The 14579-nt window shown below is 35.9% G+C and overlaps 1 protein-coding gene across 1 annotated transcript; it reads right to left on the bottom strand.

Annotated features, from left to right (window-relative positions):
• Window positions 1-1110: 1110 nt before the first annotated feature.
• LOC133205296 (uncharacterized) lies at window positions 1111-13520 on the bottom strand. Its single transcript, XM_061341072.1, has 9 exons — window positions 13357-13520; window positions 5784-6540; window positions 5593-5643; window positions 4864-5075; window positions 4090-4266; window positions 3616-3835; window positions 2954-3064; window positions 2317-2426; window positions 1111-2015 (listed from the first exon to the last, which is right to left on the bottom strand). The coding sequence occupies exons 1-9, from the start codon at window positions 13489-13491 to the stop codon at window positions 1881-1883; spliced, it is 1908 nt and encodes a 635-aa protein (XP_061197056.1). The 5' UTR covers window positions 13492-13520; the 3' UTR covers window positions 1111-1880.
• Between the last annotated feature and the right edge of the window lie 1059 nt (window positions 13521-14579).

Genomic DNA, 14579 nt, shown 5'->3' with positions numbered 1-14579 from the left:
AGCATCTATTCAGCATATACCCAGAAGTTTTACTAACCAGGGCTTCTAATTATTACAGAATATACAAGCTGTGCAATGTGGTAAATTGTGGTAAAGTACAAGACAACTCCAACTTCATGGCAAGTTAAAGCAGAGCACTGTGTATATATATATATATATATATATATACTGGTATGCAATATCTAATCAGTCAATATTTTATTACTTGGCAATATTTTATCAGTCAATATTTCTTTTATACTTGGTGGTACAGGTACATGTATACAATGTCTAATCAGTCAATTTTTCTTTACTTGGTATGTACCGTAGTTATTAGTGGAGAGGTCCACAGGTATTCACTATTCAACATTCTGATATTCTATGGAATCATCATTGTCCACGGGGAACCAGTGTTTGTGGATTTCCTCTAGGTTACCCTTACCCATGAATTTACATCCCCAAACACATATCAGTTATGAATTTTATTAATATACCAATTACCAAGGTTTATGCTCCACAAGAGGAGTTTAATTTTGATTGCCCATAAAGGTTGACTCCCATGAATTAAAGTAACTCAACAGTAAAACCCAAGTCACATTTACAAAAACAACCAATGGCTCATTTTAGAGACAAAAATGGGATTCTTCAGGTGACAGCAGTTCATCTTGCATTATCTTGCCCTATTTTGACCTGTTTTTTCATCAGCTGACCAATTTTGTGTCCACTGGTTCAAGTTATAATTTTTTCTGCGTCAGTAGCCGATTTCTTCAATTGAAGCAGTTTTTAAATAGTCCAGCAACCAACCCTCAATCATCGTCCAACCATAGGCTGACAGTTTGTTACGTCAGTCGTTGGTCGGTCAACATTGGGAATTCAATAATGATGGCGGACGGGAAAATCAAACTGCAGCTCAGCGCTCAATGATCAGGTGAGAACTGGTCGACCTATAAATATTTAAACTTTTAAAGCCATTGGTTTTTCTCGGAATTAATGCGAGTGCTGATCATTTTTTTTCAGCTAATGATACGAGAAAAATTTGGTTGCCCAATCCTAGGTTTAAACGTGACTCTGGTATAAGCAATATTAGTTTCGAACTTAAAGGAGGATAAGGAAAATACTGTTATTGTAATTACTATAATTATTTATACATTCATATTTATCATTAATTATTGTCAAACATGATAAACAAGTATCTGTGACATATACGAACACAATTCTGTGGGAGAGTAAAGGCTATACAAAATACCTAACATTAAATAAAAATTGATTAAACTTTACATATTAAAGATTTTGCATAAAATATTACTAATACAGAACACTGTGACACATAAAAATATATCTCTCAACATTTGATCATAAACAAACGGCTTTAAAATTGAATGGATTTTACAAACAAAATATGAAATACAGTACAAAATGTGATGCTTTTGGCCATATGTGCATTAATGAACATACCTTGGAATGGTTTTTATCACATACTTATCGTAACAATCAACTCTAAAACAATCACCTTTCAAATAATATTTCCTTCCATTGAAATAGCCTTGTGGAACTTGTTCCAATACTCATAAATCAAAATAACTCATAAATGAGAAAGAAGTTAGAATACATAGTTAAGGTGTATTCACTCAATGAATAAATCTCAAACATATTTAAAATAAATACAAGATATCTTGCTGTGACAATTTATCCCAATGTCATCCACCAATTTTAGAGCCAGTCAACATTACCGAGTTAATCAGGTAAATCTGCCAATTTTTGAAGTGATCCACACTGTACAGACAAATTTTGATTTAAAATAAAAACCTTTCAGTTCAGATGAGCTTTAAAAGAAAAAAATTTTATGTAGTTTTAAACAAGGGGTATCTCATGATTTTGATTAAAGCAGACATGGTGTTTATCTAAATACTAGCAATTCCTGGGTAGAAATAGAGATGTGGCATGCGTAGAGTGCTCTTGTACTCGGACATTTGAGACATGGAGTCCATCTCCAGCTGAGGACACCGTGACACTTTCCTAGAGACCAGCAGATTCACCTAAAAATCCAGTACAGAAAGGTCATACAAAATCTAATAACAGTCATAGAGTGCAGGCTATTTAAACACATAAACATTGGATTTCTTCTGATTTTTAATTAGATGGCTTACAATACAGGAAATGAATTATTTCTAGGTTACTAATTATAATATACAGATTTCTATATTAGTCTATTTTGTCCTTTAAAAAAAAGGTTTTCCTTTAACAAAATGAACTTAGTTTTAAAATCATATCTTGAAAGCCTTAGTTAATTTTTTTTTAATGTATCAATGCAAAGCAAAGCTCTCGTGATAATCCTACCCTGTGCAGCATTGTACAAATATCCTCAGTCTTGGCATATTTCATAAAAATCTGTACCAAGGCTTCAATGTACCAACTCCCCCTCTCACGATTTCTCCAAGCATAGTATCCTAAACAGGCAAATACAACAACACCAATAAATACTATAGCACATACATTCTAATTTTAGTATATATTATGCAGTTATTGACTGGGTTTGAGGGCAACATGCGTTTTGTCGGACCCAAGAACCAAACTGTTAACGGCCTCAGGAAAACAGTTTGGTTCAAGGGTTCGACAAAACACATTTTGCCCGAGAACACAGTCAATAAATGTTTTGTTATACCTTTCACTTTTTTTTGCTGGCTTCCATGAAAATTTTCTTTACACACACTGCAGTAAAACTCGGTCAATTCTGTCACTGTTGATCACCTAAGATTTACCTATGTCACCTACAGCACTCTATAAAGTATGAGGCAGATTGGGCCAAGGAAAGAGAAAATATGCTCTAAACAAGTAATACTGGACAGACAGATCGATCAATATAAGATACTACAAAGAGGGGTCAGTATGGTCAAAGATTCATCAACAGTGTATCAATGCCTGCAATTCCATAAATGAAGTCCCTGTAATTAACCCCTTTATAACAAAATCTTACCTGTCTGTGTTGGAAAACAAATGATCATGTCTGATTGGGTTGGTAGTTGTTTAAATCCCGGGGTTGATCCATCGTGTTCATCATTAAATGGAACACCGCTGTCTAAAGCACCTGTAAATAGTTTATTGTTCCATTTACATTTATTACTCACTAAAATAAAAATTATTTACATTTCTACCTTCTAAGCATTGGCTTAGATTATAATAATCAATGTCCCTTTTCTTCATTATTTGTGCCACAAGGACCATTTACAATTGAACTTTGGTACACCATGATTTGAAAGTCCCAACCCTTCCTCTTTAAGTATTTTACCCTTGTTATCTCGAATACTTGGATATCTTAGTTTTTCAATGGTCCCATTGAGTTCAAGATAAGAAAGTTTGAATGTATATCTATAATTCTAAATTGTCAATGAATCTAATAGTTGGCACAAGTCCAAAGACCGAAACTAGACATTATATATTTTTTCTTCACTCAAAAAGCAATCAGCTTTCATAAGGTGTGTGATCCATAAACATTGCAATTGGTAACTAAGAACTGATCACAGCTTATCCAAAGCACCTATTTCTGGATGTATTTATCTTTAAATTTATTTTTGTTACTGTGAAAGTATGAGAAACAAGTAAATTTATTGAAATGTGAAATAAAAATGCAAGGCATACCTCCTCTGCAAGCCTGTATTACAAAGATCTTTGGTTTGTTCAATAAACTTGGACAGTTGCTATTGTCAAACAGCTTAAACACACTGTCTAACTGGAGTTTACGACCATCTGTTCCAAAGATATACCCTTCCTCTCCGTGACTGAGCAGGCACACAAATGTGGCATCTGCAATGTAATGGGCAGCATCTGCAGCAAACAACTCTAGCTTTTGCGCCATCTCCTATAAACAAAATTTTGAAAATAAAAGACAAAAGAAATGCAGGCAATCATAATTATGAATTTTTAAAATTATATATTATTTATAATCCCAACTTTAATTTTTACAATCCCAATTTTGAACAAACAAGGAAAGGCATTAATTTGCCTAACACAATATAAAGAAAGATATTAATTTTGTCAAACACAATAATTTTGAATCTGCAGGTGTCCTTCCATTATAATTTTCCTTACCTACTAAAGAGCTAATTAGCATACCTTTGCCGCAAGCCCATCACAGTCATTATAGACCTTGACATCAAAGTGAAGTTGATTCAGGAGATTGTGTAGATTGTCCCTGTCAATGTCGGTACCCCTCCGAGGTGGTTTTCCCTCGACTTCGTTCACGTTAATGATCAGAGCTTTGCCTCTAGGCAGTCTCCTCATTGCATAGGACTACAGAAAAAAGAAAACATTTTATTGTTACAGCTAGAAAAAAATGTTTTCTCAATCAAAGATCATTTATAATGAGTTGAAAATTAATTCTATGAAAATATTAAAATCTATAAAATAGGTCACTTTCTCATTCTCTGGAAAAATCAGAGCAAAGAAAAAGTAGCATACCAGGCCTCTAAGTAACCTCTAAAATTTAAGCGCCACTGGCGCCTTATCAAAAACATTTTGGTCGCCAATGCAAATTTTTAGTCGCCAGGCAATTTTTTTAAGGTGCCAACTTTAAAAGTTAATAGTAATTAATATAGGGACCAATGACATGACTAAGAAAACATGACATGTCCATTGCTAAAAATAATTTCCTCTTCTTTTAAATTTCATTTTGCTTTTTCAGAAAAATTGTTAAAAATGTTACAATTTCCGGAATCCGTCAATCCCCAAGACAATTTAAAATGGTCGCCAATTTGGCGACTTATGGAAAATTTTTAGGCACCAATCAAAAATTTTAGGCGCCATGGCGACCAAATTAGTCGCCAATTAGAGCCCTGCATACCTACAGTATGAATAGAACATTAACACACTGTAACTCACATAACTTACATTTCCACGATTATTAAGGTAGAACTGTCGAGTTGATTGATCTACTCTGACAGTAACCGGTCCATCAGTCAGATCAATCTCGGGGTCATCTAACTCGCCTCGTAGTTTGACAGGCTGAGGAACAGTTTGGATGATCCTTATTTCATTAGGACTTTGTGAATCCGATTCAAAATAAGGAATTACAATTTTGTCTTCTTTTCGTTGTCTTTTGGCTAAAATTTATAGCATATTCTATAAACTGTGTTGCATTCTTATCAAATACAAAGATTTGAATAAAATAAGTGAAACTGATGAGACCAAACAAAAAAATATGTGTGGTTCCGGTTACAAAAAATTAGGGTAGGTAGGTAGGGATTTTTTTTTTTTTTTTTTTTTAACAAAATGATTTTCTTAATTTTCTAAATAATACCTATTACTGCTTTGCAAATGACATTTAGATGTGGTGTGATAATATACACTGTACTAGTCAATATTGGTAGGGGACACGGTCACACCTACGTGCTAGCTTGCTTTGGATTTAACACTATTAAACACTTGCACTATGTTGTGCAAGGAGGCCATCATTGCTAAAACTTAAACCAGAGCCATTGATGGAAATCGGGGAAAATTTCCTGAAAAAAATATGAAAATTGCCAAAAAAAAGTTTAGGGTCGGGGGTATAAAATAGGGATGGTCGGGTAACCGGAACCACACATATTTTTTTATTTGGCCTGATATGGAATAAATTACCAGGAGATTCAAAGTTTTCTTCATGGTTTCCCAAAGGTTTTGTCATTGCATCTAAAAGAAAATGAAAACATTTTTTCTGACTCATAAGTTCATTTAAATAACATCAGGCATTTTTTCAATATATTACTGTTGAATAAAGCTAGAGCATGTAAATTTTTCACATGAAAAGTATCTATATTTTGATTGTTTACCAAGAGTATCCTCCCTTTGCAGAGATGCAGGTTTTTGACTGGGAACATACACTACTTCTCTACATATCTGAGGAACGTTATTGTTGAGCGGTTCACATGAAGTCACTCGTTTTGGAGATCCTTGCAGTGGTTCATAATTTGGATCATTGATGTAGTGCTTCAGGTTAAGTCGTTCTTCATTTTCTTCAAAAATTTTACGATTTTGACTGACCCTATCTAAGAACTCAGCATTAGTAAAATCATAATGATGGCTGGGATTTTTTGGTAAATAAATGATTTGGTTGGTGTGTAAACTTGATGGTGGGTTGGGTTGAACACTTGGGTTTTCGATTGGATGGAAGACACGATCTGATGGTAGGTGGGGTATAAGCTGAACTCCCTCTGAGCATTGGACACCTCGAGAATTTTCTAAACCATAAGCAATGTTTCCTGAGGAGCAGCTTTTGGAATTGTGTACAAATTGCACTTCTTTTGTTGTTGGGTGAGACACCTGTGTCCCTGGGGCTGGGATTCGGGGAGGGGATGAATGTGGACGGGTGGGTTCCTGAACTGTCTGAGATTTTTGAGATGTAACAGATTCTGTTTTAACTTCAGTTTTTGATGTTTTAACCTCTTTTTCTGGTGGTTTTAAATACAAATTCACAATGTCTTCCTGGCCATTTGCTATCAAAGCCTCACTAAGGACTTCAAATCCATTACTTTTAACTGAAATCTTGTCCAGAAGTTCCTCTGTCTGGTCGTAAGTTGTCTTTTTAGACTGAAAGAAAAAAAATTCTTTGGTATAATCATTATAAATGCAATTATTACATTTATCTGCATATATGTAAACTCTGCAGATTTATTAATGTAGATCAAGAATTACCAGCTGTCAAAAAATTTCCAATATTCTGATCAGTGATCATTAAAAATATTCTATTCGGTCTGAGTGACTTAATTAGTCCTCATATTCCTTTTGACCTACTCTTTTTTTTAAAGCTGGAAACTTTAAACACACACATACATATTTTGTCCTGATTGATGTATGTTTTGAATAATTTTATTTTTAAATCAGCTAAATATTTTTTCATTTGAGAGTGTGATGAAAGAAGGGGGTATACATATACTGAAAAATTAATTTCGTTTGATTTTATGATCAACTAAATTTTTTTAGCTCACCTGAGCCGAAGGCTCAAGTGAGCTTTTCTGATCACATTTTGTCTGTAGTCCGTCTGTCCGTCTGTAAACTTTTCACATTTTCGACTTCTTCTCAAGAACCACTGGGCCAATTTCAACCAAACTTGCCACAAAGTATCCTTGGGTAAAGGGGATTCAAGTTTGTTCAAATGAAGGGCCACGCCCTCTTCCAAGGGGAGATAATTAAGAATTCGTGAAAAATTAATGGCATCATTAAAAAATCTTCTTCTCAAGAACCACTGTGCTTGAAAACATGAAACTTATGTGGAAGCATCCTCAGGTAGTGTAGATTCAAGTTTGTTCAAATCATGACCCCCGGGGCTAGGGTGGGGCCGCAATGGGCGATCAAAGTTTTACATAGGAAATATACAGGAAAAATCTTTAAAAATCTTCTTCTCAAGAACAGCAAAGCCATAATTGGTCATATTTATATGGTAGCATCCTCAGATAGTGTACATTCAAGTTTGTTCAAATCATGACCCCCGGAGGTCGGGTGGGGCCACAATGGGCGATCAAAGTTTTACATAGGAAATATACAGGAAAAATCTTTAAAAATCTTCTTCTCAAGAACAGCAAAGCCATAATTGGTCATATTTACATGGAAGCATCCTCAGGTAGTGTAGATTCAAATTTGTTCAAATCATGACCCCCGGGGGTCGGGTGGGACCACAATGGGCGATCAAAGTTTTACATAGGAATATATAGGAAAAATCTTTAAAAATCTTCTCAAGAACAGCAAAGCCATGATTGGTCATATTTACATGGAAGCATCCTCAGATAGTGTACATTCAAATTTATTCAACTCATGACCCCCGGGGGTCAGGTGGGGCCACAATGGGCGATCAAAGTTTTACATAGGAACACATAGTAAAAATCTTCTTCTCAAGAACAGCAAAGCTATGATTGGTCATATTTATATGGTAGCATCCTCAGATAGTGTACATTCAAATTTGTTCAAATCATGACCCCCGGGGGTCGGGTGGGGCCACAATGGGCGATCAAAGTTTTACATAGGAATATATAGGAAAAATCTTTAAAAATCTTCTTCTCAAGAACAGCAAAGCCATGATTGGTCATATTTACATGGAAGCATCCTCAGATAGTGTACATTCAAATTTATTCAACTCATGACCCCCGGGGGTCAGGTGGGGCCACAATGGGCGATCAAAGTTTTACATAGGAACACATAGTAAAAATCTTCTTCTCAAGAACAGCAAAGCTATGATTGGTCATATTTATATGGTAGCATCCTCAGATAGTGTACATTCAAATTTGTTCAAATCATGACCCCCGGGGGTCGGGTGGGGCCACAATGGGCGATCAAAGTTTTACATAGGAATACATAGGTTAAATCTTTAAAAATCTTCTACTCAAGAACAGCAAAGCCATGATTGGTCATATTTAAATGGAAGCATCCTCAGATAATGTAGATTCAAATTTGTTCAATTCCTGACACCCCCCCCCCCAACCACTTTTATATTTAAACTTTTCAACCTTTCAAGATTGAAGTGATTTCTGCTTTTTCCTAGCCATAGTGCTCAGGTGAGCGATGTGGCCCCTGGGCCTCTTGTAGTCTTAGTATTTTCTATAAGCAACTTCCCTTTTTTGAGTTGTCAAGCACTGTCATAAAAATTATGGTGAATTTCAGGGGTACAATTAAGAAATTTTAGGGCTAAAATGGGGTATTACATTACTAAATTGGGACAGTTTTAGACATATAAATGGAATTACTTTCACAAATTTGACAATTAATAAACTTTAAAAAAAAAATTTACGACTATCAGCTGTTTATGGGGTTTCTGTTTCCCAGTTGATTCGAAAAGCATGCTCTATGTATGAAAAATTTCTAAAACGAAGCAGGCTACTGACAAATAAGTTGATGATACAAGGATATCACCAACCTCAATTTAAGTCAACATTTTGTAAATTCAATGATCAATACAATGACCTTGTTTGCAAATTTTCCATCTATCATTAGGTTGAATTTGACTGAAGTTTGCATTCAAATTGTTAGCTATTATCACCACACCGAATTGTCTACAGATTTTCCCCTTTCATATGATCATGACAAGGGGAATACTCTTATATACATATGCATGCACATACATTGTACTTTATACAATTCATCATGATACACTTCAAATACCCCAAATTGTAACGTAACGCTAAAGCAATGTCTTTTGTAAGAATCTACCAATAGAGTTTAATATAATATCTAATTCTCCATAATAATGTTTGTTCATGAGCAAATATAAATTGTATATATACAGTGTTTGAAATAACCGTGAGCCCGACCACCTGAAACATACAAACTATGCGGGCGAACATATTTGCATGTATTGACACCAGGCTGGACGTGTTAAAAATTTTTGATAATGAAAATTCATATATTTGATTTATCTCTTTTTTATCAACTATTAGTTAAGTATTGGTAGCAATGTGTTACAAGCCATGAGGAAGAATTTATTAGTCTCTACATTTGGGATTGAAGTTTTGGTGACCTGTAGCCCTTTTCACAAAGTCTTACTATTTTATTCATTTTTCACAAAAATTCTTACGAGATTCTTCTATGCAAAATTTGTCGTACCTTTACGAGAGCTCTAACCCTCTTGTAAGTATTTTAGAGCCGAATTTAATTTTCAAATATAACAGATAAAAACCAAATAAATGTTTAATTGAACTTTATATACATCCTTTAACAGCATTTTATATTATTTCACAATTATTGTCAAAAAATCATATGAAATATACTGCAAAATATTTATGATGACAGTTTCCCTTTTTAAAGTTCCATCTAGTAGTAGCTACTAGATCTTCAACAGGGCTGACAACTTTTACTAGCAATCAGCCCTGCATGTCTGGCTAATTTTGCAATGAGTATTAAACACTGTCCTGTATAGTTTTGACAACTTTCTGTGTCAGGGCCTGTCTGTGACAATATAGTCTCCTGTGTATAGATGCTTTAGGATTTACCTGTACAGTTTTGACAACTCTCTGTGTCAGGGCCTGTGTATGACCTCAAAGCCTCCTGTGTATAGAAGCTTTAGGATTTACCTGTATAGTTTTGACAACTCTCTGTGTCAGGGCCTGTCTATGATCTCAAAGCCTTCTGTGTATAGAAGCTTTAGGATTTACCTGTATAGTTTTGACAACTCTCTGTGTCAGGGTCTGTCTATGACTTCAAAGCCTCCTGTGTATAGAAGCTTTAGGATTTACCTGTATAGTTTTGACAACTCTATGTGTCAGGGCCTGTCTATGACTTCAGAGTCCCTTGTGTACAGAAGCTTTAGGATTTGCCTGTATAGTTTTGACAACCCTCTGTGTCAGGGCCTATATATGACTTCAGAGTCCCTTGTGTATAGAAGCTTTAGGATTTACCTATATAGTTTTGACAACTCTCTGTGTCAGGGCCTGTCTATGATCTCAAAGCCTCCTGTGTATAGAAGCTTTAGGATTTACCTGTATAGTTTTGACAATTCTCTGTGTCAGGGCCTGTCTATGACCTCAAAGCCTCCTGTGTATAGAAGCTTTAGGATTTACCTGTATAGTTTTGACAACTCTCTGTGTCAGGGCCTGTCTATGATCTCAAAGCCTTCTGTGTATAGAAGCTTTAGGATTTACCTGTATAGTTTTGACAACTCTCTGTGTCAGGGTCTGTCTATGACTTCAGAGCCTCCTGTGTATAGAAGCTTTAGGATTTGCCTGTATAGTTTTGACAACTCTCTGTGTCAGGGCCTGTCTATGACTTCAGAGCCTCCTGTGTATAGAAGCTTTAGGATTTACCTGTATAGTTTTGACAACTCTATGTGTCACGGCCTGTCTATGACTTCAAAGCCTCCTGTGTATAGAAGCTTTAGGATTTACCTGTATAGTTTTGACAACTCTATGTGTCACGGCCTGTCTATGACTTCAGAGCCTCCTGTGTATAGAAGCTTTAGGATTTGCCTGTATAGTTTTGACAACTCTCTGTGTCAGGGCCTGTCTATGACTTCAGAGCCTCCTGTGTATAGAAGCTTTAGGATTTACCTGTATAGTTTTGACAACTCTATGTGTCACGGCCTGTCTATGACCTCAAAGCCTCCTGTGTATAGAAGCTTTAGGATTTACCTGTATAGTTTTGACAACTCTATGTGTCACGGCCTGTCTATGACCTCAAAGCCTCCTGTGTATAGAAGCTTTAGGATTTACCTGTATAGTTCTGACAACTCTATGTGTCAGGGCCTGTCTATGACTTCAGAGCCTCCTTTGTACAGAAGCTTTAGGATTTACCTGTATAGTTTTGACAACCCTCTGTGTCAGGGCCTATATATGACTTCAGAGTCCCTTGTGTATAGAAGCTTTAGGATTTACCTGTATAGTTTTGACAACTCTCTGTGTCAGGGCCTGTCTATGATCTCAAAGCCTTCTGTGTATAGAAGCTTTAGGATTTACCTGTATAGTTTTGACAATTCTCTGTGTCAGGGCCTGTCTATGACCTCAAAGCCTCCTGTGTATAGAAGCTTTAGGATTTACCTGTATAGTTTTGACAACTCTCTGTGTCAGGGCCTGTCTATGATCTCAAAGCCTTCTGTGTATAGAAGCTTTAGGATTTACCTGTATAGTTTTGACAACTCTCTGTGTCAGGGTCTGTCTATGACTTCAGAGCCTCCTGTGTATAGAAGCTTTAGGATTTGCCTGTATAGTTTTGACAACTCTCTGTGTCAGGGCCTGTCTATGACTTCAGAGCCTCCTGTGTATAGAAGCTTTAGGATTTACCTGTATAGTTTTGACAACTCTATGTGTCACGGCCTGTCTATGACTTCAAAGCCTCCTGTGTATAGAAGCTTTAGGATTTACCTGTATAGTTCTGACAACTCTATGTGTCAGGGCCTGTCTATGACTTCAGAGCCTCCTTTGTATACAGGGCCTGGGAAGGGGCCGCGCCATGCGCCATATGCGCATACTGTCGAAAAATGGCGCAATGAAATAATGGTGCGCAGCGCCATGTGGCGCGCCCCGCAAAATGCGAGTATGCATGTTTTATTACTTTGTAAGTTCATCGCAGTCCACACTATCTGTATTCATTGAGGTTAGATGGAATCTGTAATGTATTATATAATAAAATCGGAACCATCATTCGGCATATTGACATCCACTGGCAAAGAAAAAGTTTTTTTTTCATGTCGTTCGATTCGTAAGTGTCAAGTCGTTTTCGATGGTTGACCACAGCTTTACGAAAGTCTCGCACATGGAAAATTTATATACCTTACAATGAAAAACCTTTTCAACGAAGTCCACTTATTTTAGCCTGTCCCGTGATCTCTAAATCGGCATCATTAAAAAATGTTGCTTTTGGTTTAAATATAATTTTTCTAAATACTAGTTGGTTAGAATCTAGATGACGATTGACTGAAGTTCTTAGAAACGGAAAAATCATTTGCACTAGTCATGCAATGTCATATGACTTGTCAATTCCTATCGCATTTTTCTTTTTAATTTTCCTAAATTTTGTTGTCAGAGATATATGCATTATCCTATAGCATCATACTATGATTTATTTTAGAATAGCCCCAATATATTTCCCCTTGGCCCCTTAAATTTCAAAATGGCCCCATCATTTCATGAACAGTTGGGCCATTGGCCCCACCTGTTGCTTGACCTTCCCAGGCACTGTGTATAGAAGCTTTAGGATTTACCAGTAAAGTTTTGACAACTCTCTGTGTCAGGGCCTGTCTATGATCTCAAAGCCTTCTGTGTATAGAAGCTTTAGGATTTACCTGTATAGTTTTGACAACTCTCTGTGTCAGGGCCTATGTATGACTTCAGAGTCCCCTGTGTATAGAAGCTTTAGGATTTACCTGTATAGGTTTGATAACTCTATGTCAGGGCCTGTCTATGACTTCAGAGCCTCCTGTGTATAGAAGCTTTAGGATTTACCTGTATAGTTTTGACAACTCTCTGTGTCAGGGCCTATGTATGACTTCAGAGTCCCCTGTGTATAGAAGCTTTAGGATTTACCTGTATAGGTTTGATAACTCTATGTCAGGACCTGTCTATGACTTCAGAGCCTCCTGTGTATAGAAGCTTTAGGATTTACCTGTATAGTTTTGACAACTCTCTGTGTCAGGGCCTGTCTATGACTTCAGAGCCTCCTGTGTATAGAAGCTTTAGGATTTACCTGTATAGTTTTGACAACTCTCTGTGTCAGGGCCTGTCTATGACTTCAGAGCTTCCTGTGTATAAAAGCTTTAGGATTTACCAGTATAGTTCTGACAACTCTATGTGTCAGGGCCTGTCTATGACTTCAGAGCCTCCTGTGTATAGAAGCTTTAGGATTTACCAGTAAAGTTTTGACAACTCTGTGTGTACGGGCCTGTCTATGACTTCAGAGCCTCCTGTGTATAGAAGCTTTAGGATTTACCTGTATAGTTTTGACAACTCTCTGTGTCAGGGCTTGCCTGGACAACAGTTCTGTTAGGAGCCCATCCTCAATGTTGATATTCTCCACCAGCTCCACTCTGTTCTTTAGGAGGATCTCTTTCTTGGACTTGTCCATCACTTAAATCCACAACAGGAGCTGCCTCATAACTGGATAATCAAAAAAAACATCCATCATCAACATTACAAATCTCACCCCAAATATGTAAATACTTGGGACGTGCAATTTTATCAGTATACGGGTATATCGTGATTTTTTACTGTGTGATACATATCGTGATATGGAGACTAAAATACCGGTATTCAGTATATTATTATAAATTCCAGAAATAATTAAGTTTTTTGTCCAAACTTTTGAAGTTCAATTATAGTAATTGAAAAAGATGTCATTAAACAGTAAAACAACGGCACCCCAGCATCCAAACTTTATTAATATATAAATAAAAATGAAAAAAAGTGAAGTTATGTTTTCAAATTATGAAAATTCATTAAAATCAAAGTTAAAGTTATGTGTAAAAATATCATGATATTATCATGATGTTATTGAGAAAAATCGTGATATATCGTGATGCAAAATTTTTGTCGATACTCATCTCTAGTAAATACATAATCAAAGCCAGGCAGTAAACAGCAAATGAAGGGCAAATGATTTAACTGATAGAAAAAAAAGGTGTAGAATATATCAGGACAGGCCAATGTCTTTTTCATTTGTCATGTGAATTAAACAAAATAGGAATTCCCCCAAACAACATAAAGTAACATTTCAATCCCGTTAACAATCAGTATGCAATGATGCCAGTTGTGAATTTTGTACTTTTAACAGATGCACTATTACAAAGTAACAAAGCGGAGACAACACAAGCTACCACCAAGAATATCTTGCATGTCATCTTCTGTTAATGGTTACCGTAATAGGTAATTATGATAGAATAGCACACTTTTCCATAGAAGTGGACATATATGTACTCTATTCTCAATATGTGTGACTATTACATTTACAACATACAAATATTTCCTATTTTAATCTATAATATACATGAGTATTAACTATTTTTTTTTTAAATAAATATTTCACATTTCTTTTGATTTTAAATGTTTTTGTCAACATATAAGCTATAAATTAGCACTCTTAATTGTGCTTTTGAATATATGTGCTTTACCCAATGTTGTGGAAATTCGCAATACAATTTGGGAAAGCTTATCCAA

The sequence above is a fragment of the Saccostrea echinata genome, unplaced genomic scaffold (assembly GCF_033153115.1).
Source record: "Saccostrea echinata isolate AGI-Se365-2 ecotype Australia unplaced genomic scaffold, CSIRO_AGI_Sech_v1 ptg000054l, whole genome shotgun sequence".
In the NCBI taxonomy this organism is placed as follows: Eukaryota; Metazoa; Mollusca; class Bivalvia; order Ostreida; family Ostreidae; genus Saccostrea; species Saccostrea echinata.
This window is presented reverse-complemented; position numbering and strand designations above follow the sequence as displayed.

What these genes read in the sequence shown, in the direction of transcription:
- LOC133205296 (XM_061341072.1), bottom strand. Translation starts at nt 13,491, where the DNA reads ATGGACAAGTCCAAGAAAGAGATCCTCCTAAAGAACAGAGTGGAGCTG. An exon ending in GAGTTGTCAAAACTATACAG is followed by an intron (nt 6,541 to 13,356) that starts GTAAATCCTAAA and finishes TTTTTCTTTCAG; the next exon opens with TCTAAAAAGACAACTTACGA. An exon ending in GCAAAGGGAGGATACTCTTG is followed by an intron (nt 5,644 to 5,783) that starts GTAAACAATCAA and finishes ATTTTCTTTTAG; the next exon opens with ATGCAATGACAAAACCTTTG.